General features: G+C 47.0%; 1 protein-coding gene across 1 annotated transcript in view; it reads right to left on the minus strand.

The window, feature by feature from the left end:
- Positions 1-3: 3 nt before the first annotated feature.
- LOC104273864 (formin-like protein 2) overlaps positions 4-27,802 on the minus strand; it is a gene marked incomplete at both ends in the record, with an annotated part of 35,208 nt that continues 7,409 nt past the window's right edge. Inside the window, 9 exons of the mRNA XM_009869320.1 lie at positions 4-35; positions 513-828; positions 1,777-1,878; positions 2,745-2,894; positions 3,342-3,452; positions 6,875-6,949; positions 17,278-17,371; positions 19,281-19,357; positions 19,910-20,018. Coding sequence (XP_009867622.1) covers positions 4-35; positions 513-828; positions 1,777-1,878; positions 2,745-2,894; positions 3,342-3,452; positions 6,875-6,949; positions 17,278-17,371; positions 19,281-19,357; positions 19,910-20,018 — 1,066 coding nt within the window. The remainder of the gene's footprint in view (positions 36-512; positions 829-1,776; positions 1,879-2,744; positions 2,895-3,341; positions 3,453-6,874; positions 6,950-17,277; positions 17,372-19,280; positions 19,358-19,909; positions 20,019-27,802) is intronic.

Raw genomic sequence — 27,802 nt, forward strand, 5'->3', positions numbered from 1 at the left:
AGGCGGCATTGGTACTGACACAGGACCGTTCTGCACTATGAAACAAAGGGAAAATGAGGTATTACCGTGAACATCAATTGGAATGTCATGAGCACCAGCAGAAGAAGTCGGGCCTTCCTCTCCGAGGCTTGCATGCTTAAGGATCCTAAGCAACTAAGAAATCCACCTTGTCCCCCACTACACACCTCCTCTTCACCACTATGCTGGTCCAAGCACTTTTTTGGGCAACTCACCAAAGTACTTGAGTGTATGAACATGGGAGACCACTACCCTAATGCAAGAAGTTAGTATTTTTTTCTATCAACTCAGAAATTAATGAAACGTGGGAGCCACCCACAAGAGAGAGCAAACGTGGCCAGGGGACCTCAGCGTCCTCAGTGGCTGCGAGGGGCCGTGACCTGTGGGCTCAGGTGGTTTTGTCAGAGTTAAGCCTGCTGGGACCGTTCCCTGCACAACAAACACCAGGTCCAGCTCGCAGCCAGCCCACATCCTGGGGACAAAACGCTTCTTACCTGCTTCAGATGGCGTCGCTAAGGCAGGTAACGGTGGTGGAGGTGGCGGTAACGGTACTGAAGGTGCAGCTCCAGCGCCCGGTGTGACACATGTGCTGGCCGTGGCCTCCGACCCTGCCGGCACCATCCCCGAGGCCAGAGCGACAGGAAGGATGGAAATGTCACCATCCCCTTTCTTCTGGATCTTAATGGTTCCCTGCTTCTCCAGTTCATGGATCTTCTTCTCCAGCGTTGACTGTCGCTGGATGGCTTCTTCTTTTTCTTTCACCATTTTTCTCAAGGTGTGAACCTGGGTATTCGCATCTTTGTAGATTTCCTGAGAGCGCCGCAGAAACAAGGAATTTGCACTTGTACCCACAAATCAGAATACCAGAAACAGAACAGCCTGAGGCACAACGGTCATCGCACCAGGCTCTATCGAACAGCAGGCTCGAATGCAAACCAAACATTTTCACTGCTGAGGCAGAATTCACTTTGTTTTGTTCCCAAGGTAGCAGCAGGTAGCGCACGGCACTGAGCCCTGGCAGAAATCTCAGCTATGGGCACCAACACCTAGACGTGCAGAATTTCTCATCATCGTTCTTTTGCGATGCCTCCCATTTCTCACGCTAGCCTAAACACACAGTGGAGGAGGTGTGCTTCCTCGATTTTGACTTCAACAGAGTGTATCTTACACCTTGTTGGGTTACTCAGCCTATGAGCAGATGCTGACCCATAAAGGGAGGCAGGAACAGAGCTCCTGATCAGGAGTAGACATCGTACCTCCACATACCCAGGCCAGACCCTCCAAAGGAACCTTGGAAGCAGCTGCACTTCGGGATGACGTTTAGGCTGAAGTTAGTTACTATCATACTCACAATTTTTGTTCCTAAGATTGCACATGAAGAAGTAACGAGCGTGGATGGTGCACAGAGAGCCAGCTGAGATTGCTCCCGCCCCACTGCCGTCTAACTCAAGTCTGAAGGTCTCCGGGTCCACCTCTAACGTCCTTCTGCACGTGGAAAAAGTCCACGCACAGATGCTACAGACCTGAGTGACAGGCTGCCCCGGACTCATTCGCTGCTTTGCTGGCACGGTCAAAGAGCTGGATGTCCATCTGTGAGCGAATGCACTAGTGATTCTATTTGAAATTTGCCCTAGGTTTCAAATGAGGAAGCTAACAGAAGTCACTTGACTTGGAGTCAGTACCTGCCACAGAGCGAGCGCACGGGAGATCATCCCCCCGAAGCATTGCATCCGCTCAGAGCTTGCCCATTGCGCTTACCCGAATCACATCCAGTTCCTTGTTTCTCTGCATAAGCTGTTTTTCCAGTTCCACAATCTTCGCCATGGCTTCATTCTCCGTATCTTGGAGTTTTTCAGATAACTGTCATGCAAAGGAGAAACAGATTACAGAAGTGGCTAACAGCAGTATTCTCAACCAAAACGTCAGGAATGCTTGTTGGAGCAGGCGTACATGACAAATTATTGATGTCTCACCAAACTCTGAATTATTTTTCAATTTTTCCAGCCCCACAAGCCCCGGATCTGAAAGCCCCACTGTTCTGGTGGGCTTTTTCCATCACCACCAACCACACAGACTCAGGCGAGGCTGCAGAGGTGGTGAGGGGGCACCGGTTGCTGTGGTTTTGAGATAAAACTTCTGCGATTCTATTATTAATATTTCTGTCAACACATGACACACAACCATGTCCATACTCGTGGGATGAGTCTCGTTTATGTAACAAGAGATCAGAAGCAAGCCCTTAAGAATCTGCTACCAGAGAACATAGCTAAGTTGGCTACGAAGCCAAGGGTGCAGTTTCTACTGAATTGCTGATCTCTAGCAGAAGAGCACCTCAGAGAGGCAAATGCTGCACACAGGTTGGTTTAGGAAGTTATTTATGCTAAGTGATGGCCCTATAGGAATGGTAAGAGAATGACTCTTTTATGATTTTTTTTAAAGTATGGAAAAACACTTTGGTTTTAAAACAGCCAAGCCATGTTTTCTGGACTAAAGCACTTGACATCAAGAAGGTACGGGGCAGAAAAGCCACGAGCAAAGACTGAATACCTGCAGAGCTCTGTTTTTCAGTCCTTTCCCTCTTGAGCCCAGTAATATTTTAAACAGAGAGAGGGGGGTTGTCTGTTCTATCTACCCATACTGCATTACTGAGGCATTTGCAATTTCTATGCAAATTAGCTTTCCCAGCTCATAACCCTGTGCTAAGGTGGACAGAGTGTGGTACTAACATGGGAAATGTTTTCTTCCAGTTCTTCAACTCTTTCCAGGGCTGCGTTCTTGGTTTCAGCATCCTCCAGTAGAGCTCCCACGTCAAAAACGTTGTCCAGGTAAGCTTGAATTTGCACCTGCAGTTTGTCGCTCTCTGTGTGCTTCAGTTTCTGCAAATCCAAGAAGACAAGGGTGCCACTTGAGAGAAAATACAAAAGGGGAAATATAAAAGCAGCTTCCTTCTGGAAGACTGTTTCCCACAGGATGCCAGAACATGCCTGGCTGTCAGGAGAAAACTCCGAGGAGGATTTTTCTTTCTCCACACAAGACACACTGAGGAGGCCCCGGCAGCACCTGAGCTGAGGCCAACACGAGGCCGGACACAGGGACGTGGCGCAGGCGAGGACGGCTGCGGTTCATCCTCCCTTTGTCATAAGGCGAAGCTACAAATTTAGCTCCCGGTCGGTAATTGCAGTGAGCTGCAGCCGATGTTTCTTCTGCAGAGGGTGGCTCCAGGCCACAGCACCACATTTCTCGCAGAGACAACAGGACGAGCCCACTCTGCCCTCCCCAAAGCTCTGGAGGGGAGAGGTTTAAGAGACCTGGCTCATACTCACGTCCAAGTACTCATCCAGGCCGAGCTTCGTGAACTCGTACTGCAGGTGCACCCTGAAGTTCATGTCCTCCACCGAGTGGACGACGATGTTGATGAACTGCATGCAGGCCACCTGCGAGGAGAAGAAGCCCTGTGAGGGAGGGGAGGTGACGGCGTCCACCCGGCTGCCCCCCAAAAGCCCCGGCACAGGGTCAGGCACAGCGAGCCACCACATTTCTCCACGGTTACCACAATGGGAAACCACGACCCGCTGTTCTGCAGCTTTTTTTTTTCCCCAAGCTGGTGCTGGATTCAGGCTTAGGGTGTCTGTCTGCTGTGATAAAGGTAAGCACGGGTCCCAGAAATTAAGTCATGTCTGCAGGGTCTACCTTTACTGCGTGACGGTGAATGTTTTCCATGCCCGCTCGCGCGGCCAGACATCCTACAAGCACACAAGCTCTTAAGAAAACAACGCTGTTTCTGAAACGGCCTGTAAAAGTGAGATTAATTTTGCAACTGGAACTCCTAAGCTTAGGAAACGGGACTTTCACAAAAGGCGCTTTGTTGTTTGCAGAAAAGCTTGTTTCCAAAGCTGTGGTTTGGGGAGCGAACAAGGGACCACATCATGGGAGTTGGCATCCAAGCGCGTCCAAGCCCAGGGAAGGAAAAGTCTCTCGAGCGAGTGGGTCATGAGCAGAAGGAGCAGTGGGAGGAACCTCACTGCTTTAAGAGAGGGTTTGCCTGGCTCCTGCTGGGATGTCCAAGGGCATAACCCTATCCTGCCAGCAAGACTGTGGGCTTCTTAACGTATCTGGGAAGTATCTCAGTAGTTCTAGAAGGCATCTGAGAGAAGATAAAATCAAAGTAGCCTGATTTTACCTGCACGACAAGCCTTCAGGAGACCCCACATCTCTGAGTTATCTTGTAGGGAGAAAAAAAATGAAGGCCACTTTCTGGATTATCAGTTTGCTGGAGGACACTGGTTAATTCTCCGTGACCTGCTCTAGGGACCAAAGGATAAACCCATGGGTGGGCAGCTGCTGCATGGTGGCCTTTGATGCCACAAAAACCTCCCTGGCTGAACTGCCCGGCTTTGGAGCCAGGATCACAGGGACACAACAAGCCAAAATGGTTAAGCAAAGCTCAGTCAAAACCTTTCAGCTGCATCTTCCCATGAAGATCCCGACCAGCTTTAACCGCTCTGTTTCCAAAACGACTTTAACCCTCAGATAATGCAACGTTGTGAGACAGGGATAATCCCGAGGAAGAGAGGAAGGAAGACGGTCTGAAGGCTCATCCAGGAGGCTCCTGCGCTGCCTCATCCCACCTCTCAGTGTGCATCTATCCCTCACACAAACCACTAGATCCATGCAGTTGGAAACCCAACTTCTTGAGCTCTTCTGTCTTTGCAGGGTCCTTTCCAGTTCCTGTGGTGAGCCCGGGTTCCTGCTAGTGCTGGTACTGGCCTTTGCCAGCTGCACCCTGCTGTCCCGTGCTATTACCCAGAGCCAAATTCCCCTATTTCAAAAGCTCTTCTGTTGTACTTGCTTTGGCTCTCGCCATGTCAGGGCCAAATTCTCATTTGCTTTCTCAGATCCTTACATACACAACTAAGGAATTCATCGAGTCAAAGAAAACTAATCTAAGAGAAGTTGCTTTTAAAATGAAGTAAGTCCATGCCAACAACAGGAACCTTCTCTAAAACACGTCTGCCTTTTTGTCGCCCCTTCCTCCCTGCCGATCCATGCCACTAACCGCAGCTCCTTCCAGCCACAAGCTGCCCAGACCGCTCATTTTGGGCAGCCTGCAGGAATAGCTCTTTGTTTGTGTTCACTCGTTGCAAATCCTTGAATTACTCAAGCTTTAACGTTTTTACACCTGGGCTCTGGCACCCATTTTACGCCGTCCTGCGGAGAGGAGACATGTGTGCCCTTGGGCGTATGCTGGAGCAAGCCGCAGGGCCGGTCAAGATTTTATTAGTACTTGGGCAAGTCCTGAAAAAAAAAATCTATTTATCGTTTTTCAAGCAAATTTCACGAGTCCCTTCAACCCTGGGAGGATCAGAGAATTCTCTTACAGGCCGTCCAGATGGATGCTGAATATTCACAGCTTGCACAGGCACACACACACATGCATATTCCCTATTACCTCCTTACAATACACCATTTCATATCATAAAAAAAAGACAAGGAACGATTAATTTTTCTTTTTGAAGAGAGGATAAATTTTGTAGCTTGGAGCAAGCTGCTCTCCCACTGCCCAAATACAATGATCCATCACTGTGAGCAGGGCAAAAATGACTTAAGAGTTGGGTGTTGAGCACTAACAAATCTTCCCGTTAAACAAAATCATGTGTACACCTGAGAGTACTTCAGGTACCCTGCGACTACCAACATGTTCTTACTGGGATTGCACTACTAAGTAATCAAAACCAACTGCAATGCGTCAGGGAGTTACTGAGCCAGCTTGCTAACTTGAGTAAAATTGCAGGGATGGCTGCAACTATTTCTTGTGTTTCTTGTATTTCTTGTATTTATTTACTTTTCTTGTATTTAAAAATTTAAAAAATTATAAAAATTTAAAAAATTTTAAAAATCTAAAAATACAGGAAAGAGGCCACCCTATGCTGCTCACACCACCTCCTTCTTGTTCTGCTCAGGGGTGTGAGCCTGCCCTGGCCATCAGGGCTGCAAGCCACTGACACCGCAGTATTCAAAGCCAGTAGGAAACATCAAACGGAGGCTTTAACACCTAATTCCTGGCGGAAAGAGGTCTTCATACAAAAGTTCAGCACTAAAACAGTATCAAGTGTCACAGACCAGCCAGTGTGACCGGGTGGGAAGCTGTCCTGCTCTGCTGTCACCTCAAACCAGGATCATGCCCGATCCGAGGCGCTGAGCACGAGTGCAGGGAGACCACGCCGACCACATGCCAGCGTTCGTTTTCTAATTAAAACCAGGACTGACGTATTTTTTGTTACCAGCCGTGTAAGGAGCTAGCTCCTCCTTACTGCCCAACCTCCGCCTTCCACGTGCTGCCAACGTGCAAAAGCTGGCGCCGGCGGTGGTGGGTGCCAGCCAGAGCTTCCTCTCTTGCCCTTCTCTCTTGTGCTCCGGGGGAAGTGGATTTGGTGAATAATCATGCATATGCACACTGAGGAACCAAAAGTGGTGCAAACTCCGGCTATATTTATCAGCAGATAAGGACAGGCAGCAGCTGCAGCCAGTCTCTCCCACACTTCCCTGTCTGTGACTCCGAGGACGCTGGCACGCAGACAGAAGACGCGTCTCAGTGTTGCAGAAGCTTTGCTGCACACGCGACCAAAAAGCTGCTTTTCCTCTTACCTTCACTACGGTACGAGGCATTTCCTGGAGGTAACTGAACTGAATGGAGGCTAAAAACGAAACGCACGTTATGTAGTTTGGAATATTTCAAAATCATGTCGCGGTAATTTTAGGCCAAGGATCAGAAGGCAGATGAATCTCTGCCTACGACAGCAGAACCAGACACAGTAAATACCGAAGCCAACGTTTGCTGCTGATAAGGAGCACTCACCATAAAGTCTATATTGTTGTCTTCGTTTCGGAAGTGCTCCATCAGCTTCTCAAAGCGCTGTTTCTCTCCACACACCTACAAAAGAATGTGTTTGTTAAGCAACAGCTTGCAGGAGACAGCACGAAAAACATTTTAAAAGCAGCTCCTCTGCTTGCTCAAAACCTCTCCGGTCCAGGTTTCGTTTCTTGTTAAAACAGTTGTTCGTGACGAATCCAGCAGAGAAATCACAAGTGAGCATCTGCCCTGTGGGTCGGGTACAATTATAACGTAACTCTTTGTATTTCTATTCTCCCTAAAAATTTAATCATACCCACTGAATGTAAGCAACAGAGTTGCAGCAGGCTATGCCACAGGAACACTCGGCCTCTCTCACGGTGCAGAACTGGCTTTCCACTGCAATCTAATGTAATTAGGAAGAAGACCAAATTACAGGGAGGAAAAAAAAGAAAATTATCACTGCTTAAACAAGGAGTGAAATACATCAGCGTAACTATCAGCTGGTCAGAATTACAGAGCCCTAATACAGGGGTGTTGGCAGGAAACACAAACAACCTGAGAGAGAAATAAGATCTAAGATAAAGCAGGTCTCAGGATATTGTTTAAAACTGATTACTTCCCATGGCATTACCTCTCTGGCTCAGTCCTGCTTTTCCCAGTGCACAAAATGATCTAGGGTAATCCGCCCCAAAACCACAAAATATGAAGGAAATCAGACGGCAAAAGAGGGAGCAGAGGTGAGCACTGTCACAGTGAGCCCGGCGTCCCAGCAGGGTCAGATGGGAGGTGACGGGGCAGGGCAAAGTCTCCCACACGTCCCCGAATCCCCCGAGAGCGACCTGATATCCCGCGCGAATTGCTGACTTCTGGCTTGCTGGGTTTTGGCATCAAACCGAGCAGGGAATTCAGGAAGGGCGCAGGCACGCCCTTCAGAGCAGAGGGGTGAGGGTCCGTGTGCCAGCAGTGCTCAGTGTTGGTCCCATCTTCACCCTCCTCAGCTGCTGGCTGCTTGCAGAGCGACAGAAGAAGCTCTGAAAGAGGCTGCTTTGCTCCCAAAGGTCCTGAAAAGCTGAGTTTGGTCATCGGGAGGACTAACTTCCCTTATGCTGAGGAACAAAACCCTCGGTGGGATGAGGACGCTCCTTAACCAGATTTCACCCAAGTGTCCCGGGAGCACAAGGGACACGGCAGCGGGACCTCCAACCCGAGCAGCTGGCTTAGGGTCTGCCAGCACAACCCTCTGAGATATCAGCTGCTGCTTCCCTTCACAGCCAGCTCATGGCACAGCAGTTATTAGCCAGTAAATGCTAATTAAGGATTGTGGGAGCAGTGGCTACTTCTTCAGAAACTGCCCTCTCCGGGGCAGGGGATGGTTCTTTGTCCCTATTTCTATATTTACGTCTCCCTCAAGGAGATGAAATGCCCAGCTGGGGGTTTCTAGATACTCATCAAAAGCAAGTTCTCCGCCAAGTATGCGTTATTATTATTATTCCCGTATCGGCCTCCTCTTTCTAACTCCATCTGTCTCACAGTTTGTACCTACACAAAGATGAAGGCACCAAGTAGACCTCACTGAAGTCACGCAGAGCTTAGTGGGACCTAAGCCAAGCCGGTCGTGAGATCTGCGCTGCTGGGTGACCTCTCGGCACACTTCCCTGCTGCCTGTGTGACCAAATAAAACATACTTGTGGTCTAGGCCTTTCCTAAGCAAAATCGCCACAACTGGGTTGTTATCCAGGTATTTGTGGTCGGTACCTGACGTCAATGGGAATTCTGCCCCTGGATCTCTACAAGAAGACGGGGCCACTGGTTGGATTTGGTAGTGTGACCATCAATATTCACGGCCACAAGCCCACAAGTCGCAACTAATGCGCTCAGTGCAGGCTCAGCCACCCCGAATCACACCTCTCTGGTGAGCAGGGTGCCAAATTCCTCACCAACACTTGCCAAATCCTGTATTTAAATGTTTTCAGCTGAAGCTTAAAAGACTCGCAAGGTAGAATAAACACACTTAAACAACAAAGCGTGCACCTCCGTGAAAAAAAACCAATAGATTACACTTGCTGGTCAAGAAAATTATCATGATCTTAACTCAAAGGACTCATCTCTCCCTAGAGCTTGTGCCATGAAATGAGGTTTTGAAGCATTAAATGCCTTTACACAGGCCTGTAAAACACACCTTAAGATCTAAGATAAAGTAAAACAGAGCCAAGACAGACCCACTCTGGATGGAGCAAGTCGTCTTGGTTTTGCCTGGCCTATGCAAGGGCATGACTCGTCTGTCTGAGGTCCCTGGGACGCAGAAAGGACGGGTGAGTTTGGAGAGCCACTGCCATTCAGCTTCAGGTTGCAAATCCTCAGCGTGATCTCGGGCTTTTCCTCAGGTGTAATCCTCGTGAAGCCACCCTACAGCATCGGGAGATGGAAGCCCAAACAGCCCAGACACGTCGCTGATGGTTAGAGTAGCTCCAGCGAAAACCAAAGGCGAGGAAGCCAAAGAGAAAACCAGAACCTGGCCCAGTTTCAGGAACCTACTGGCACTGTAAGGATCAAAGGCAGCAGCTGCCCGCCGATATAATTTGATTTTGGAGGCGTAGCCTGGGCCTGATCCAACTCCGGCTCAAAGTAAATCCAAGGAACCTTCTCCTTGACTCGCACCACAGCTGCTCACACGCACTCGCCCCTGCGTTATTATGCCGAGCTACTTTTTCCTACAAGAGTAAATGGGATGTTATTTCAGTGCGAGCAACTGCAAACTCTGCCAGAGCTCTCTGTACTCTCCACAAAACAGTTAAGAGCCAATATAGCAAAAGAAAAAAGTACGTTCCTCTCAACTTTGAGCTCTAAACAATCGCGTCCCTCTCGTACCCAACTTCAGAAAAAGAAACGAGGCCGGCTCGAACAAAATAACGTCTTTTGGAAACAACCATTAACAGCGGCGTGTACAATCGCTCTGCAATAAAAGCCAGAAGGACTGATTTCTGGGAAATCTAATGTAAACCGTTCCACATGGATGAGAAGAGCTGACAGAAACAACTACACAAGCCACTTAATGGCTGACTAATTAAATCAGGGAGCAAAACGAAGCGGCACCGCCCCGGCGGAGAATTGCTGATGCTGGGCCTGGCTGGCCGTGAGCTGATAGCAAGAGGAAAAGCAACAAGAACCTGCGGCTTTCGGCAGATATTTCACACCATCATCAGATGAGTCAGTGCCGGGAACATGCGCGTTTCCAGAGACAGCGAGCTGACTTCCATGAAATGATATAATTTCTCCTGGAAGATTAAAGAGGGTGAAACTGTAGACGAGGCCTACAGCCCAAAGATTGGCCAAAATCCAAGGCGAATGCTGAAATCAAATCCCACCACATAAAACCATATGTTGCCATTTATATTTGAATAAATTTCCATGGTCTGTCATTTGAAAGTATGGCTGGGACTAAGGAAGGCTGATCTTTCTTTTATTAGCCTTATTTTGTGTAAGAAGCAAGATTAAACGGGTTACCACAGCTATAAAAAACCCCTTTGTCTCTACTTAGCCTGCAAAAAAAAAAAACCTTTTTAGGTTGCATTAAGCCCACGTCATTCTAGAAGAACAATGTGGCTTTATGGAAAACCACCCACGAAGGCTCCTTTCTCTGGAAAGGCTTCGGGTGCTAACGAAGTAAACCCGTCACAGATCTGTCACAAAGGTACGATACAACCCTAGATGGAAACAAAAAAAGGATTTCTCAAGCAAAATTTAGTGATGGTTGTGTCCATATCCACCTGGCAGTGCTCACACAGTTCATATCCAGGCCACCTAAGAGCAAAGTTCAACTACGACAACCCTCGTGTTGCTCCTGCTCACGGGGCTGGATGATTTCAAGATGCTCCAGAAAGGCGTCCTGGGCATGCAGCAGAAGACAGTAAGGGCGTTTTGGGAAAACTGATACCATTTTTATGTGCAGGGTCAAGCAGAAAGTGAAAATCCAGGCCGACCGAAGCACATCCCTCGTCCTCCTACCTCAAGGCAGTTACCTGATGACACGAAGCACCATCTCATTTTTTGTTGGAGGAGCTCGTAACTAAGCCTCACCGCAAGCAAATATCACGTGTTCCACGGGGAGATGGCAGTACTTCGGGCTTTGGAGCTGCACACCACAAGATACAGCTGCCAGACCGCTATCTCCTCCACATCTGGAGGGCTGATGCTCCCAAGCCTGGGGTGCATCGCCCCACGGAGACACAGCAACCGCCCCGATGCGAGCGTTGGTCTGTCAGCGAAGCAGGGAAGAGAGAATCCCAGCTCCCAGCTAGCAACATGGGTTTGTAGAAAAGGCATTTCTAAGCTCAGCAGCTCACAAAATGCCCCTGTGCCAGGAAGCTGGTAATGCCTGATGGTCCCCCACGCCACGCAGAAAATGAAGTAATTCTGGCTGCGCTCCTACTCAAGATGTATGTGGGCTGGTACGGCAAAGGCAGCTAATGCTGACCTCAAAGCAGGGAAAACAATTCTCTGAAGGACCAAATTTAAGCTACCTAAAGTTTACAAGAGGCTTTGCAACACAGGACATGTTCAAAAAATGTGCAAATGTGGCACTTCAGGACATGGTTTGGTGGTCACGGTGGGGTTGGGTTGATGGCTGGACTAGATCATCTTAGAGGCCTTTTCCAACCTTAATGATTCTTTGATTCTATTCTACGATTTTCTCTCAGTGCAAATGTTAAAAGGAGCACCTACTGTGTGTTGCCCAAAGGTTGTTTTAAGCTACTTTCTCCTCCTTCGGTAACCTTTTGAGTTCTGGAAGAGCGAGAAGCCGTGGCACAACTTCATGGAAAATACTCACCGTGCACATGAACGCAGCTCATAAACAGAAATAGCCTGATCTATATGCAACCCGAAAAATTCACGGGACCCTTTGTGAACCTTTCCTCCTGTCTGTGCTCCTTTGTCCAGCGGCACAATGCCGGCTTTCTCTCCCCTACAACAGCCCACTGTGATCAGCAGATCCCACCGCCGGCAAGCAGCGCTCCACAGGAACACTTTGTTTGGACTGATCGTGCTCTGCCATTTGTGCACTTTGCTGAAGGACAAAAAAAATCAGTTTTCCTGTAAGTTACTGGTTAAGCAAACAGTTACTTACTACTTACCAGGTTAAAATGCCTTTTACTTCTCTCCTAGCAGGATTAAGGCGCTCCCAAAATACAGTGCAGAAGGCAACAAATGCATTTACATTTTCCAGCACTTGTGAACAGTTCCTTCTAGAGCTGAGTTATTATTGTGGCCCGTAAGAATAATTCAGAACTGCTGTTTGCAGGGCTGCCGTTCGTTATGCAAAGAGAGAAATCTGACTCTGAACTAGGTGTCGTGACATTCGAGGGATGAACGAGATTGTCTAGCTTTGCCGAAGTAAAACCCTGAGGAGGTAAACAAGGAGGTTCCCACACCATGCCCTTGCCTTTCAGCGATATCTGCACAAGCCCGGCCTTGGTAAGTTCGGCATTAATAATCAGAAGCAGCAGATGCGCAAGGGGATGGCAGTTCTTCTCACCTGGCAGATTATTTCAGAGCAGCAAATGTCTAAATCGATTAAACTGGTGTTAAAACGAGAGGGACCGCGCTCCTCTCTCATCTCTCGGTCTCCAACAGGTCAGGCCAGCTCCTCTTTCCCCAGCATGGGGGGAAGTTTAGCTGCTGGAATAACCACCAGACGATGAGCCTCCCAAAAGTTTTCTGGATTATCTGGATTTCAGTTTATCTTTCGGCATTTCTTCGTGTCTTGAGAGCAAAACAAGGTGGTTTCTTGAAGGGTATGGTTCATCTTAGGAAAAACACCTCAACTCTGTTTTTATTTTTCAAATACTAAAATTATTTCCCATACGGAGAAGCTTGCAAGCATACGCTTACCTTACTGAATTCAATTAGTCCGATATATGCTTGTATAATAAGCAATTTAACTGCTTTGCTGGACGAGAACCAAAGCTAGGAACTGTTCCCTGCAGAGAGCCAGGATTATTTCTGGCTGGCTTTCTGTCTCCCTACAGATCCCAGTCAATTCGTTTGCCTCCTCAGTTTGGATCCATTTTAAAACTACTATTGTGCTTATTAAAAAGAAAAAAGAAAAAAAGAGTCGTAGAGTCCTCTGGTCTTTTCCCAGAAATATTTAGCTGTTACTGAAGTAAATTCTCCTGCGTTTAAAGTGGAGATTAACAAAAAGCTGCAGGATCTCAGATTGTGCTCCTTAAAATGTTCGTTCAGAGCGCTATGAATATATTCAAAAACTGTCCTTTTCAGATCTTTACTCAAGCTGAGGAAATTAATATTTGCAAAAAAACCCCCAACCCAACAACAAACTGCACATAATGCAATCCCATTAGTGCTCTTGGGTTGTGATTTTTTTCAACGTATCTGCAAACTTACTGAAGCTATTCATTTACTGGCTGCTAAGCTTTCAGTAAATGAAAAAACATGTAAATAAAACAGCTAACTAGAAATGCCGCAAAAAAACCCAGCGTTCAACTTTGAAGCAAGGCCATAAGCGAGGTGGAAACCAGCTTTCTGCACTCAGAGCCTCCACAAGCTTTAATTCTGCCGGATTAGAACTTCTGTGTTATTTCTGTTTCTGGGTGTTCTCCCCAGATTTCACAGCTCGCTCACAGTTAGCCTGCCCGTGTTATTTCTGTGCCTTAGCTCTAAGGATTCCTCCTTTAGGTTTGGTATTTATTTGCCTCCAGGCTCTGCCCGTGATGTTTTCTACACCTAAAGAGAAAGAGACTGAGAAACTCCGGCTCTGACTGTAACCACAAGTTCCTTAAAACTAACCTATGAGTCCAAGGGGTGTATAGATACACACATATACGTCTGTATATAAATATGGCTATATAAGAGGCAAAGCATTATGTAAGTTTTCCTTGGAACACATGACAGTAAGAAATTGTACTGTGAAACAGACCCAGTCGTGTTGCCCAGCCTCCCGGGATTCCCCGCTTGCCTACCTGTGCATTTTCAATGTATTTTTTCCCCCAATTCAAAAAGCCAGCCACGTGGAAAAGACGGATTATCCCCCACGCCGTCTCACATCTCCTGGGCCAAGACCTTGTGGGGTGCAGGTGACTCGACCTCCAGCCTGCTTGAAGGCACCTTTACCTCACCATGGAAATTCTGACCCAAGAACAGCAGGTTTGGTTCTCCTCACATCCTTTTTCTCAGCTCTGTAAAAACTCCATCATCTTCCAAGCTGTTGCAACTGCGACAAAACGTTTCCTATGCGGTTTGCTCTCGGCATACAGGTGTGTTAGAGGCGTGCGGTCAAGGGTGGCATCGATTAGAAGATTTTCTCAGCAATTCCAGGACACAGAGGGGTAAGCAACGAAATAACAGCAAAACAGAGTTTTACTGTTGGCAGTAAAAGCCAGCAGCTTGATTCTCTGCAGACCCACACGTGCAATCGTGCTATTAAAATGAATTAACTGCTCTGAATGAGCATCCGGAAAAAATACAGCTTGTTTTCTAACAGCAGCCTGCTGCAATTTAAAAGGGGGCACAGGCTCTCAGCAGCTGGTCTGTGACCCTCGGCACTCCCCCCGAGCTGTCGTGGGGCTAACCCCGCTCTCCTTTCCTTCCCCCAGTGCTCTGCTGAGGCGCGTCTGCTCGTCCTGCGACGCAGATCCCAGGGCAACTCAGATAAAACCGCGTAGCCAGTTCTCACAAATCCATGGAAACAAGCACAAAGAGTCAGGGAGAAAAAAAAAAATGCAAACAAAAACAAATCACAGGATGGTGTAAAAATCCACCCTGCTCAGGAACCAGCAGGGCCAGGCTCTTCGCAGCTTAATTTGAACTTAATTCGAACCCTTTTAGTTTGGATCGAGCCCTCCTGAAAATGGACGAGCTGTATTTTTAGGCTGGAACCTGGGGACGATTCACTCGATGTCTGCACTGACCTGGAAGGAAGGACCAAAGCCGGAAGGCGTGAGGACATTTGGGGCATTTCTCAAGCTGGAAGCTGCCGTTCTGCCGATGCTCAAGGGTTCCCGAAGCACAGAGCAGGCTGCAGAAAGCAGACACGGGCACCAGGAGAGACTGACCCCACTCATCCCCTGCTCATACCCAACGTGCAAAGAACAAGACAAGGGCAATTTTCAAGAGACAGCTTAACAAAACAAACCGTCCTCCATCTGAACATCCTGAGCCCACCCAGAAAAAAGATATCGTTTTCAAATGAAAAGCCATTTTCAAAAAGAATTCTTGACAAAGATTGGGATCAGCTGCGGTTTTCCAGCTCAGTCAGATCCTGAGAACTAAATTCTGTTCTCGTTTACATCAGAGCAAAGCTTAAAGCCTAATGAAATATTTGATGTTCCTCCTGATGCAAATGAGAGCAGAATTTGGTCCGAAATATCCTGTTTTCCCTACTGACTTGATTACAGGGCGAGCATTAGGCAGGAGTTCAGGCTCCTTTTGAAGTTATTTTATGGCGAGGAGATAGAGTGGCAGAGATCTAGTCTGACGAGTCTAATCTGTCCTAAATATGCACACGGGAGCCTGATGAAAGAACCGCAGAGAAGCTCTGGCAGCCCTGCAATGCACAGTTATAGAAGCCACACAAATATTATTGAGCTTACAGGAATTTAAATTGGAAGTATACTGCTCGGAATCTAACCCTGGGTACTTTACATGTCAGCAACTCGAAGATTTTTAATGTACCAGCTGAATGAGTTATAAGTACGAAAACTCAGAACCATTACTGAAAACTCGCCCCGGGAGAAAACTGGAAAACAACATCACGGAGCAAAATAATAAGCAGTGTAATTGGATAAAGAGATAACAACTAAATGCAGAACTGAGAAAGGTAAAATCCCCTCCTCGCACGCTCATCCGACAGTTCCACTACAGCAAACGGCTTGATCAAACGCAAATAGGAAAGGAATAAATAAATAATGGCAGACAAATTGGATGTGTTACCGAGGAATTTTTGACTGTCAGTAGGAGAAAAGAGAGACGATAGAGCACTGGGGAGAAAACAAAGGAGCAAAAACTCGACTAAAGATGCCAGGAAGGTAAAAAAGCAAATGGGACTTGACCCAACCTCCCCTGCGACGGGCAAAGGGTCTGGTATGAGCCTTCCAGACTGCCCTGACCAGTGGTGTTTCGGCGGTAGCCACTTGCTGAACCTCCCAGCAATCCCTCACACTGTCCTCCCTAATGAGTCATATTTCTTCTATAACCGAGTAAAAACGAGCCAGAAGAATTCAAGTCTGGAAAAACAACACTGTGCTTCGCTTGTTGACAGCGCTTCTCCTATTTAAAGCGCTTCTCTCAGATTACCCAACTGTTCTTCGTAACAACTTCATCTGCATTTGCTTCCGCGATTCCTTCATTTCGCCAAGGTGCAAATAAAGACCCCGATACCAGCAGCTGTCTCTCCGTACACAGCACGGCTCACGTCTAGGACAGGTCTGGTCTTGCCAAGCTGAGGTTTCTACAACAGGCCCACACTGGAGATTATTCAGACCTTTTGCTCTGGCTCTCTGTAATGACGAGCACCTCAGAAATGCAGTTATTTGTCTATGACATGCAAATATTTACACTGGATGTAAGTCAGAGATCGGCATCTCTCCGCCAGAAATAATTCCCAAAGCACGAAAAGTAAAAAAGGAAAGTAATTAACAACTTGGCTTGCTGATCACCTGCATGAACCCACGTACAGCAACAGCACCATGAAGGAAAAACACGCTACATGTTTATATACAGTCCAGCTGGGACTCATCAAGTCTTGAGCTGGTACGTCTTGATTCATTTTTTCTTGGCTAATAAATCCACATATAATATAACCAATATTCAAAATAAACTAGAAGAGCAGCTTTCTAGGATTTGATTCTCACACTGGTGCTTCTGAACCTTCATGCGATGTTCTCAAATCCCATTAACCAACATGTCCAAACGTGATATACATACACCCAGGATTTCGTGATTTCTTCACAAATAAAATTTCTACTGGTAGTCAAACTGGGAATTTTGCTTTTCAAGGTAAATGGCTCGGAAAACGGGAGATCTAATACACCATTCCTGGTTGTCCCACCTAAGAACATACAACAAAAGTGTTTAGAGACAGAAGAATTGAAGTAAAGTTCTCGTGATCTCCACCAGTCTCCCACATCAGGGAAACAGCCTGACTGACCCAAAAAGTAACGGCAGCAATTCACAGTCTGGATTCATCTTGTTGGGATTATCACTCTCTTACTCAGAAGCGTGCAAAACGATGGCATCAACACTGCTGGCCCTTTGCAGCTCAACACAGCTTATGGAATACCCACAGCTCATGGAAATCGAGGAAATTTAGCTGGATTAGAAAGCTCCGGCCAACAACACGTTAAAGAATCATTGACACGCACATCGAATTCTAACAGCGCGGAGTAACGTACCTCCTTAAAGTTATCGAACGCAGATAAAATGATCTCATGCCCTCCTCTGACGAGGCAAACGGCTGCTAAAAGCTCTAAGACAAGTGCCTTTGTCCTGCAAAGAGAAGAAACCAAAGCAGTCAGTGGCCACTGCGTGATGAAGCACCTTTCTCCCACTTGCAAAACAGGTGTGGAGACACCGGGAGATGTCATTTGCACCCCGTGTATTTGAAAAGCCTCGAAAACTGAGCAAACCTGCACGATGCATAACGCTGAGCATCGCTTGATCCAGGGCGCTTCAACTCTGCCGGGATCATGCAGTTCTTCCCCCCGCACACACCCCGCATTTGAACGCTTCTCAAACCATGCAAAGATGTAAAAATCACCAACGACACTTGCGGAAATCCAAGCCAACCAAAGGCAGTTGCGTAACTGAGCGCGTCAGCCTTTGACAGCTTGCACTCCCGCAAGAAATCTCCCGCACAGAGATGGAGAGGAGGCAGTTTTACACAAGCCAGGATCACCGCACACCAGTCATCAGGCAGCTGTCTCCACCGCAACATATTTCCTCCAGTTCGTAATGAATGGATTTATAATTCAAATCTGGTTTTTTTTCCCCGATACAAATCTGAATTATTTTTCCGCAATAATCTGTATTATTCACAGCCACAAGAAAAAAAAAAAAAACAATATGGGGTTTGCTGAAGTAAATATAGGATGCCTTAGCACATCTTTCGTATCTTGAATCAGAAATCTGGGTGACTGATTGACAGCAGTGCTGACACGAGCATATTAATGAGAGAAGACAATAGATTACTGAAAGAAAAGCATGCAACACACTCGCTGGAACTCCACTATAAGTAATCCCCCGTACTTTCTTATAGGGTTCACATAAGGCAAAAGCACCAACCAGACTTTATGGCTAGATGAGCCCTGAGCAGATATTAAAATCATGCAGACACATATGAAATTAGTCTCATGCCAAAGCATTGACTCAAACCAGATGCTATGGAAAAAGAAATACCTTTTTTGGCTTTCAAAGTGTCAAGGCTATCTTTGGAAAGCAGATAAAATGTTCACTTTCCTAGGAAATTTTAATTTTAAACGTGTCATTTTCAATTCGCGCTCATCAATTTATTTATTTATTTATTTCCTGCCACAAGACGAAAATTTGAGCTTCCAGGATCCATCACGATGGCGGTAAAGCAAATTAGGTTTTGAACAGCACCTTAAGTTTTGTCTTCAGATTATTTTAGTCATTTTTGAACACCTCGGGGGTTTTTTTAAGGAGAAATCTAAATTTCCCACTTCCTTCACAAATGAAAACTTATACTGTCTCTTCATCATCTGATTTCCAGGCACAGGGCACCAAAAACAACACAGACAATAATCTTTCTCTATTCTTCCCATTTATCCTGTGCTGACTTGGGGCTAAATAAAAGAAAAGAAGGAAGTACCTCCTTACAGCAAGCGGCGAGCCTAAGCAAAGGCTGCACGTACACAGTGCCGCTGAGTTTTGTCCCACCCCCTGGCTTTACCTTTCCTTGCAAACACCAGCAGGTGAGCTTTGGTTTCATTAGACATGCAAGAGTCCGCAGCTCCAGGTTTAGCTGGAAGGGTCACCCGTGTGTGCGGGGAGAGGAGGGGACACAGCCTCTGGCTGAGCAGCAAACCCAGCATAGAACCAGAACAAAACCCTCTCTCTCAAAGAAATTCAAACCTAAGGACCCCTCAGACAAAATCTCGTTAAGGAGATTTTTCCTGCCCTTCAGGAAAATCCCACAGCTAAGCTGCCCCTTACTAGCGGGGTCTTCTTTGCGTTGCAACAGAGCCGGAGTGCTTAAGCAGCAGAAGAGTCGGTAGCTCCTGAAACCCAATTGTTCCTCTATTTGCACCATTATGCAGATTTAATCTGAGTCACAATGAAGTCTGAAATTTGCGCATAACCATACCCCTCAGAATCCCTTCCCGTGTACTCTCTACTTACCTACGCCTTAATCTTTCTAAAATTAAGCGCAGCCTACCTGGGATTCTTGTTGTTCAAACTTAGTGCAATTTCGTTAACGGCGTGCGGATGCGACATGACCATATTGAATCCGTACTGAAAAGAGGAGAGAAGAAACAGTTTTGAGACTGAAACTATTCTTTTTACAATCCAACAAACTACATATCCCTGACCAGATCTGGCAGCGCTCTTTGACAGTATTGGAAGCCAAACAAAACGTTGTCGAGTTTACCAAGTCAGTCAGAACATTCTTGGCTACCACCGTGTCTGACAACTTCTCTGCAATTAACTGCAAGAGGGATGACATGTTGGAAATCCCAGGGAGCTGGTATCCCCATGGGGCAGAGCTCACACACATTAGAAATACCTCGTGCGACCATACAACTCATAATAAAGCCGTCCCAGACCTTTTTTTTTGAAGCACATAACTTTTAGCTGCTAGGTGTTTTAGCAAAAAAATACCAAGTCTCTGAAGCTAGCTGGGCATGCTGTGTGATCGCAGCATCCCACTGAACACAAAAGAAACTCAAGAAAATGAGATTAACTTTGGTCCTCTGCAGCAGCTTTACAGTCACTAACCTTTTCCTCCCCGCTCCCGACAATGAAATAGTTACGCGGTCCGAAACAATGAAAAAAAAAGGGAAATACCTGGTAATTCATTATGGCCCGTAAACACATGATGCAGACGTGAACATCGTCTTTTTTACTCACTAATCTGGAATTTTTTAGCGTTCTTCGGCTTGGCAAGGTGTTATACCTGCGAAGGAAAACCAACTCTCATCAGTCACAAGATGAAGAATAAAGGAACGGAAATATTCCTCCACCGGGTGAAAACGCAGATATCTTGACATCTCTCAGTTCTGCAGAGGATGTGGCCATCAGACAAGACACAAGCAAATAAAGCAGAAAAAAGGTGACAGGCTGGTGCCTCTTGGCCACCACAAGCCCAAGCTGCCGGGCTCAGCCCTTCCCACCAGCACAGCACGACCTGGCCAAAGCCATTTCTCATGGAAAGAACAATCCACCTGCACGCAGAGGTACTCCAAGTGTTCCCTTCCCCCCATGCACTTTGTACAAGCAAGAGCACAGACTTCTAACGGAACTGAATGTTTGCAGACAGCAGCAAATGTCTTAATTCCCGCTGCGTTTCACTTCAGAATGGTGCCTCTCTTCCATTCAGCAGCTGAGCTTGCTGAAAGCCCTCAAAACTGAGGAAAAGACAACCCTTAGGAACTTCCCTCTGAACAGAGGCATTAATTATTTTAATTGTAACCCCTGACTGGTAAATCAACCTTGAGTTCAATTAAATAAGTACACGGGATGAACAAAAAAGGAAATCTTGAAATTTGTCATTTCTATAAGACAGTAAATGAAAACCATGTTTCAGCTCTTCCTGAGACACTGCTTATTTTCTGTAAGTAAAAGACATGCTTCACGAGCCGAGTGCAGGAAACTGGAGACAAGGAGATGGACTGCCGGAAGAAATATATGCGTGTTCTTCCATACGCAAAACAGAACAAGCAACGAGAAGATGATTATGATGGTCAAGAACCACTTTTGCTAGCGATGCACTAACTGCTGTGATCGACCCCGGCACCAGCACGCGGCAGGACGAGCCCCATCCAAACTGCGGGGAGTCTGCAGGGCGGTGAAGGGTGGTGTTTGGAAAAACAAGTTGTTTATCCTGCCCCTCCCAATTTACAGAGTAAAAAACAGCCCGGAGAGAAGGTCCCGGTAGGTTCTCCGTTAGGACCTGCTCCTGATTTACACCTACAGAGGTGAGGCCAGAAGGGCTTGCCAGCTACCAAAACCTCTAGGCAGGCACAGTGATAATCCTTTTGCAATTCCAACTACAATAGGTGGGCCTGAAAATGAAGGGAAGAAGTATAAAAATCTGCTGATGGGAAGACAGAAAAAAAAAATAACACGATGCACATGCAATGATGTGCAAATTCTGACATTTGTTCTGCAAAGAGCAACTCCACTGGGAGAAGAAAGAGAAATTCATAAATGAAGCTTGACTGGGGGAGTAAATACAACCTCCAGCAAAAACAAGGCTTCTTCAGACAACTGCAGGTGGCCTCACCTTTGCCAACGCCACCTTTGCAGCCTGAGAACATACAAGGGAAGGCTTTTCTTCTCCTTGATTCAGGAGAACAATCGCAGTGGGGTAAGATTCTGGGTTACAGCATCCTCAGCTCTCACCACAGTCGCCAACCAGAGTTAAATGAATCAGTGCTCGGAGCTCAACCGCCAACAGGCAGGGTGAGAAGGTGAGGTGGGGAAGGGGACAGCTTCCAGGGGACATGCAGACCCCAGCTTTGTCATCCGAGTGTCTCCTGAAACTCCAAGAAAGTGTGAGTGGCACGGAGGGAGGCAACGAGGAACGATCTGCCGTTACTCCTTGTAACACAGCATCACATATAATTATCAGGCGACAGAATCGAAGCAAACACAGAAGTTTTCAAGACGTTCCTTCACATGGTGCTCCAGAGAGCGGGAGCTCTTCCGCACAAGATCCTGGCGAGAGCTCCAAAAGCACTTTCACCAATCCACAAAAGGAAAAGAAAAAGAAAAAAAAAACCAAAAAAACCCTCCAACCAACCGTCAAGATGAACTAAACACGAGATGCAATCAGGATGCTTAAATCTGCAGACGGCTGAGACCGTCTTCCAGAAGAAACATCGCTGGGTATCCGCCCCGCTCGCGGTAAGCAAGTGCTCTCAGCATCGCCTGCGTTGAGCATCCACCCCCAGGCAGCATCAGATATGGGTCTGGTGTTCTTGCATCTCACCCTTTTCCTCTTTCTTTCCTCTGCATATTTTTGAGTGCCTTTGGAGGGCTGCCTCATTGCTGCCGTGCAGTTACTTGTCTAATCCACGCTGCTTGTTTTGTTTAAAAAGAAAAGAGGTGTAGCTTTTAAAAATGGTAATTAACACTATTAATAATGATAATAATAGTAAAAAATAATAATAAGTACACGAACAAGTAATAACAGACTTGTTTTGCTCTGACTCACTAGTTCACTCTCTGATACGAAGAACGTGCTCCAAAATTTTCTCACTTTAGATGTACAAAACTAATGAGATGCTGGTCTAGGGGTCCCGTGTGCAGGGCAGTTCTCCCAGCTCAGCAGCACCCCCAGCTCAGCAGCACCCTCACTGTGTTTGTGGGAGCTCCAGCATGGGACAAGCTCCAGAGCGCAGTGCTAAACCCGCCTGCCCACGGAGAGCCAGCAACTCTCAGGCTTCAGCAATTAACTTCCCTTTGCTTTCATTTTCCAGGAGTGCCGACATGAAAGAAACCCCAAAAATTCAAAGCAGAATCCAAACTGCCCTTTTTTTTTTTTCCCCCTCAAATATAAGAATGCATAAATCAGCTCAGGGCACTCCAGTCGGATTTCAGGTTTGCGGGAAACGTGACCTAGTTTTTCGCCCGAGAAGAGTGAGTGGTTTAAACATGGGAGCTGCATTTAAACATGGGACTGCACCTCGACAAGGTCTGAGGTGCAACCTTTAACTGGGAGCCCTACAGTGGGAATCTGAACTGGGAAGTGTGCAAGTGCTACTGGTGTTGGCTGGAGAAAGTTTAACCACAGCACACTGGTGTATTCCCATACATTCACTCACTAAATATGAAAAACACTGCAATAAAATGATTTAGCAGTCATTTCTGGTCACATAGAGATCCCTCCTACAATGACTTATCTCATTTTTATACTACCGAAGGCTGCATACATTATTCTCCTTCAAATTTTAAATAAGCAGAGTAATTAGATTTTTATCATGCTACTGACAGAAGGAAGAAAAGTCTTTCTCAGCACCTGGTGTATCAACTCCTTACACTTCAGAATGCCTTCAAACATCTCAAGAGTTTTGCCAGCTGTAACGAGCAGGAGCAGGTCTCCTTAAACTAATAAAGATGACCGTAACGCTGGAATTTAGCATTTCTAGCGGCTCGGGGAGCGAGGAGGAACAGAATCAGGCAGCAAGGGCATTGCGACGTGGCACACCCCGAGTCGGCGGGGTGTCACTGCGGGATATCAGCAGTCAGAGCCCACACCCTCCAGCAGCTCGCAGAGCTTCCACCCGTGGCTGGTTTACGATCAGGCTCTGAAACGGGCGCAGAATATGCAATCGGGAGCTGCAGTGCAGAGAAAATTATCTCCAGCACAGATGGGATTCTGCCCTAGATTTAGATCGCTTCCCTTCCACAGATGCAAATTTCTTCACACAGAGGCAAATGCCAAGAATTAATGAGGATTTTTTTTGTACAGAAACTCTTTTACGAAGACTCTGCACACTGGAACTACGGCTCGAGATGCTTTCTCTTTATTAGCAGCAATTCCAACGACCCCTGATGATATTTGTTTCCTTCCTAAAGGTAAGGCAGACTGGCAGTAGCTCCAGCACCTCCCTTCACAGGACATGAGCCAGGCCGGGCTGGATGATCTTCTTTTGCTTTTATTTCATTTCTCGTTACTCAACATCAGGCTGATCCGAGCATCTGGACGAATCGTTGGGTTTGATTTCCTGTCTGCTGCAGGTCAAAGATTATGTCACCAAGAGTATATTTATCCTTGTAATTGAATTCAGATGGTTCCTCTTTTTATTTCCTCTGCCACTCCTTTAAAGAAGAACTATAAAACCTTACTTCTGGAAAAAGCAGAAAGAGAAAATCTGACCGTGTGCGAGCTCCTGCAGCGTGCAATGCTTTCCTGCTGCCAGCGACAGGGGTGGGATGTCACACGTGGGGCGGGATGTCACACATGGGGTGTCACATTTGAGTGGGATGTCACATGTCACACGTGGGGCAGGAGCTCCTCCACAGCTTTGTGCCTTTGCTGCTGGAGCCTGGGTGCAAGCTGGTGGGATGAAGGACAGGGCACCCAGGTGGGAACTGCTAAAACCCAGGCTAGACCCGTGCTGAAATACACAGTCTGCGTAAAGTTCCTTTTCGCACCTAGATGTAACACATGTACATTTCTGTTGATGTCACATGTCACACGTGGGGCAGGAGCTCCTCCACAGCTTTGTGCCTTTGCTGCTGGAGCCTGGGTGCAAGCTGGTGGGATGAAGGACAGGGCACCCAGGTGGGAACTGCTAAAACCCAGGCTAGACCCGTGCTGAAATACACAGTCTGCGTAAAGTTCCTTTTCGCACCTAGATGTAACACATGTACATTTCTGTTCGTTCATCATTTTGATTCAATTTGTTAACAGTTTAGTTAATCTGGTCCTTGTAAAGGCTCTGTCACCACGAGACCAGCCTGCGCTTTTACCCACCAGCCTCCTACAGGAGGCCTGAAGAAACTGATTTTGCTAAACTGCTCCGGCCTCCACGCCCACGTCACTTCCTTAACATCATCAGCCAGAACTGCCGCGTCCTGGACTCATCCAGCTCTTTGTACAATCGATACCTAGAAAACACAACATGTGAGGGTGTCTCCTGATGCCAAACAGCTTACACAGAGGGTGAAAACTCACTATGGGTAATAAAGCATCTACACAACAAATTGGGATACTCAAAGTAACTAAAAGCCCTTTCCACCGTGGTACGCGAGCAGAAATGCCAGGACAAACTCTCGCCATCTCCATCAACTCCAACTGGAGAACTTTCATGCTTAAAACAAGGGCGTGTGCCCAGTCCAACAGTGTAGACTTCAAATGCACCGTGTTAATAACAAACTACTAATGGCTTCTCCCAGCATTTTTACCTTATACTCTGCTCAAGAATGCCATGCCCTCATTTGTCTACGCTGGCTGCCTCCGAGCAGGAGTAAGGAGAATAGAGGACAGTCCAGGGTGGACATCTCCACCCTCCCTGGCAGCTCCCCCAGCTCTTTGTGGGATGGGGCTCCTGGTTTTCACTGAGGTTTCGTGGTTTTCGGACTGCATTTCTGCAGTTTTCTTGCTGGTGGTGTTTGTATTATCAACGCCCTTCTGAGAAACGGACTTTGGAAGAGGAAAGCCTTGGCGTTTCCTACTAACTTCAGATCTCTTAGAGCGAGTTGCAGCCTGGGTGTGCTGGATGTGAGGACCCCGAACTTGCACCCTTCTGCAGGGGATGAGGCCCAGAGAGGGAAAGACCACAAGCACATGCCCAGTGGTGCCCACCATAAGTGTAAAAACCAGCAGCTCCTCTGCTTGTACGGCACAGGTCACTGCGCTGCCCAGAAACATCCCCTTTCTGTCATTTCCAACCGTAATGCCAAAGCTGGTTTGTGCCAAAATGACTCTGAGCCAGCTGGTTTTGCCTTCATCTGTCAGAACCCGGGAAAATTATTAATCCATAAAGCTAAGGAGATGTTGGCTGCTTAACAAAAGGCGAGAAAAGAAATCGCAACAGCGGGGTTTGGTCTGCCTCCTCCCAGGCCACGGAGCTAGTGTGTGACCTCAGGAGTAAATGCTCACTCAGGTGACGCTCGGCTTTGCCAACCCCTGGCACGTCCCGCCTCATCTCCAGCAAGGGAATGAGCCTCAGTTGATTCAGACACTCCTGCCTGGCTACCGTGCGTCTGACATCAGTGAAAATCATGGTTTTCATCCAGGAGAGAAAGCAGAAGAATCGCAAGATCGCTCAAAATTACGCTCTGTTAGATCAGCAAGCACCTGACAAAAATGACAGTCAGCTGGTCCCTGAGCAGAGAAAGCGTTCGTGGCAAAGGCCAAATTAAATAATTTTAGCATATAGCGCAGCATCAAACTTGAGTCTAATGGTCGAATGTATTCAAATCAATTTATGGATCAAGACAGGTTTGCCTATCATGCTCCCATTATGGGCTCCACAGAGTTTGCAGAAAGAAATGAAGTTCCTCAGTTCAGTCCACATGAAAACAGATTTGACTCAGAAAAAAGGGAATTTCTAATGGGCTGGGACATTGCAAACTCTGCATTAATATTTATCTGACAGGAGACTCTCATATGAAAGCAATGCTCTTTCTCCCCCCTCAAAAAGCAGCAATAAAATCCCCAATGGTTCATCCTCGTTTTTATCCTTCTGCCCTCATTTTGTGTTTGCTTCCCAAATCCCCGTGCCTCCTCTTAAAAAAAACCAAAAAAAACCCCAGTTGCCAAGGAAACCCAGTGAGCAGGGAACTGGCAGGGTTTAGCACTACTAAAAAGAGCTCTGGGAAGGCCGTTAAAAAGTCACAATTCGAAATGGAGAGCCTCAGCCACGCAAACCAATGGGCAAAAAAGCCCTGAGGTTGTGTCACTGCTGGGCAAGCTCACGCCGCAGTGCGCTGGCCCTGCCATGGCACCAGACCCACATCGTTTGGCCAAATCTGTTCTCGCTTTGCGTTCTGCTATGGCGCTGCAGGAATAAGGCTAGCTCCTGAATGTTAAATTACCATGTTAAGAGTGTCAGCCTTCTCCTTTTTCAGCCACGAGGGAAAAGCGTTTCTTCCTTTCTCTCCATTCGAATGGGTTTTGTAACAGAGACCAAAAAGGAGCTTCCACACAGAAGAACCTACGGCCGGGCTCTCCGTGTGTCCCAGACACATTGTCTTCCCAGAGACGGGGCAGAAATCTCTTGGTTTGGACCAGAAACACCATCCTCCACACCCTCGTTTGACGAGCACCTCGTTTGTTCTCAGGAACAGATTCTGTTTCAGCTAACCAATATCTACTGATTATATAAAAATACCCTTCTTAAAAGTTTCCCACCTACTTAGAGTTTTCACTTTTTTTAATATCCATAGTCCCCAGCGACTGCAAAGATGCATATTTTAAAAGACTTTTTTTTTTATGAAACACAAACCAGAGATGCTCACTCCACATAAATGTTGGACAGTTTCTGCCCAAGCTACCCCCAATACAAGAATGGCTCAGCAGGGGCAGGAGAGGGCACCTGGCTGAAATGCTCCGTGCTAGGTTACATTCCTGTGCCGGCTTCAGATACGAGCAAAGCCTCTATTTGTAATAAAAAAGATGAAATAACACGGACAATGACTAATGGCTCTAAGCCTCAGGTATGAAACTAGTAACGCTACTCGTGAAACGATAAAGCTTGATCTTGCTTTGAGGTAAAACCCATTTTCTTTTTGAAAACCCCACTCTACGGAAGCAAACTACACTCAGAAGTTATAATGCGATAACCACGCGTCTCGGAGACCCAAAACTCAGGGGGTTGCTTTACCGAGACGTGTGATTACCCGATTATAAGGCATGGGGGAGCGGTGCTGGCCCTGTAGCTCCCAGGCCCTGCCCGGGCTGAGGGAACCTTGCACTTGGGACTTACGAGGTTTTTTTCCGTCTCGAAGCCTCATCAGCAGAGCGCCAAGTGAAGCCGCTCCAGAGGCAGCTGGCTGAAAAGCAGCTCTGGCAGCGTTTGAACCGAAGATGCTCGGGCAGAGAAACCCATCTGACGGTAACATGAGCGGCAGAGGAGTGGAGGATGAGACAGAGAGAGAGAAAGAGAATTGGAGGAGAGTGTTTGAAAGAGGGAGGGGAACGAAGGGCGCAAGGAAGGAGACGTCGAGATGGAAAATAAAAAAAAAAAGGTGCGGAATACAAGGAGGATGTGAAAAAGGAGGAAAGAG

Source organism: Apaloderma vittatum, unplaced genomic scaffold (assembly GCF_000703405.1).
Source record: "Apaloderma vittatum isolate BGI_N311 unplaced genomic scaffold, ASM70340v1 scaffold28335, whole genome shotgun sequence".
NCBI lineage: Eukaryota > Metazoa > Chordata > Aves > Trogoniformes > Trogonidae > Apaloderma > Apaloderma vittatum.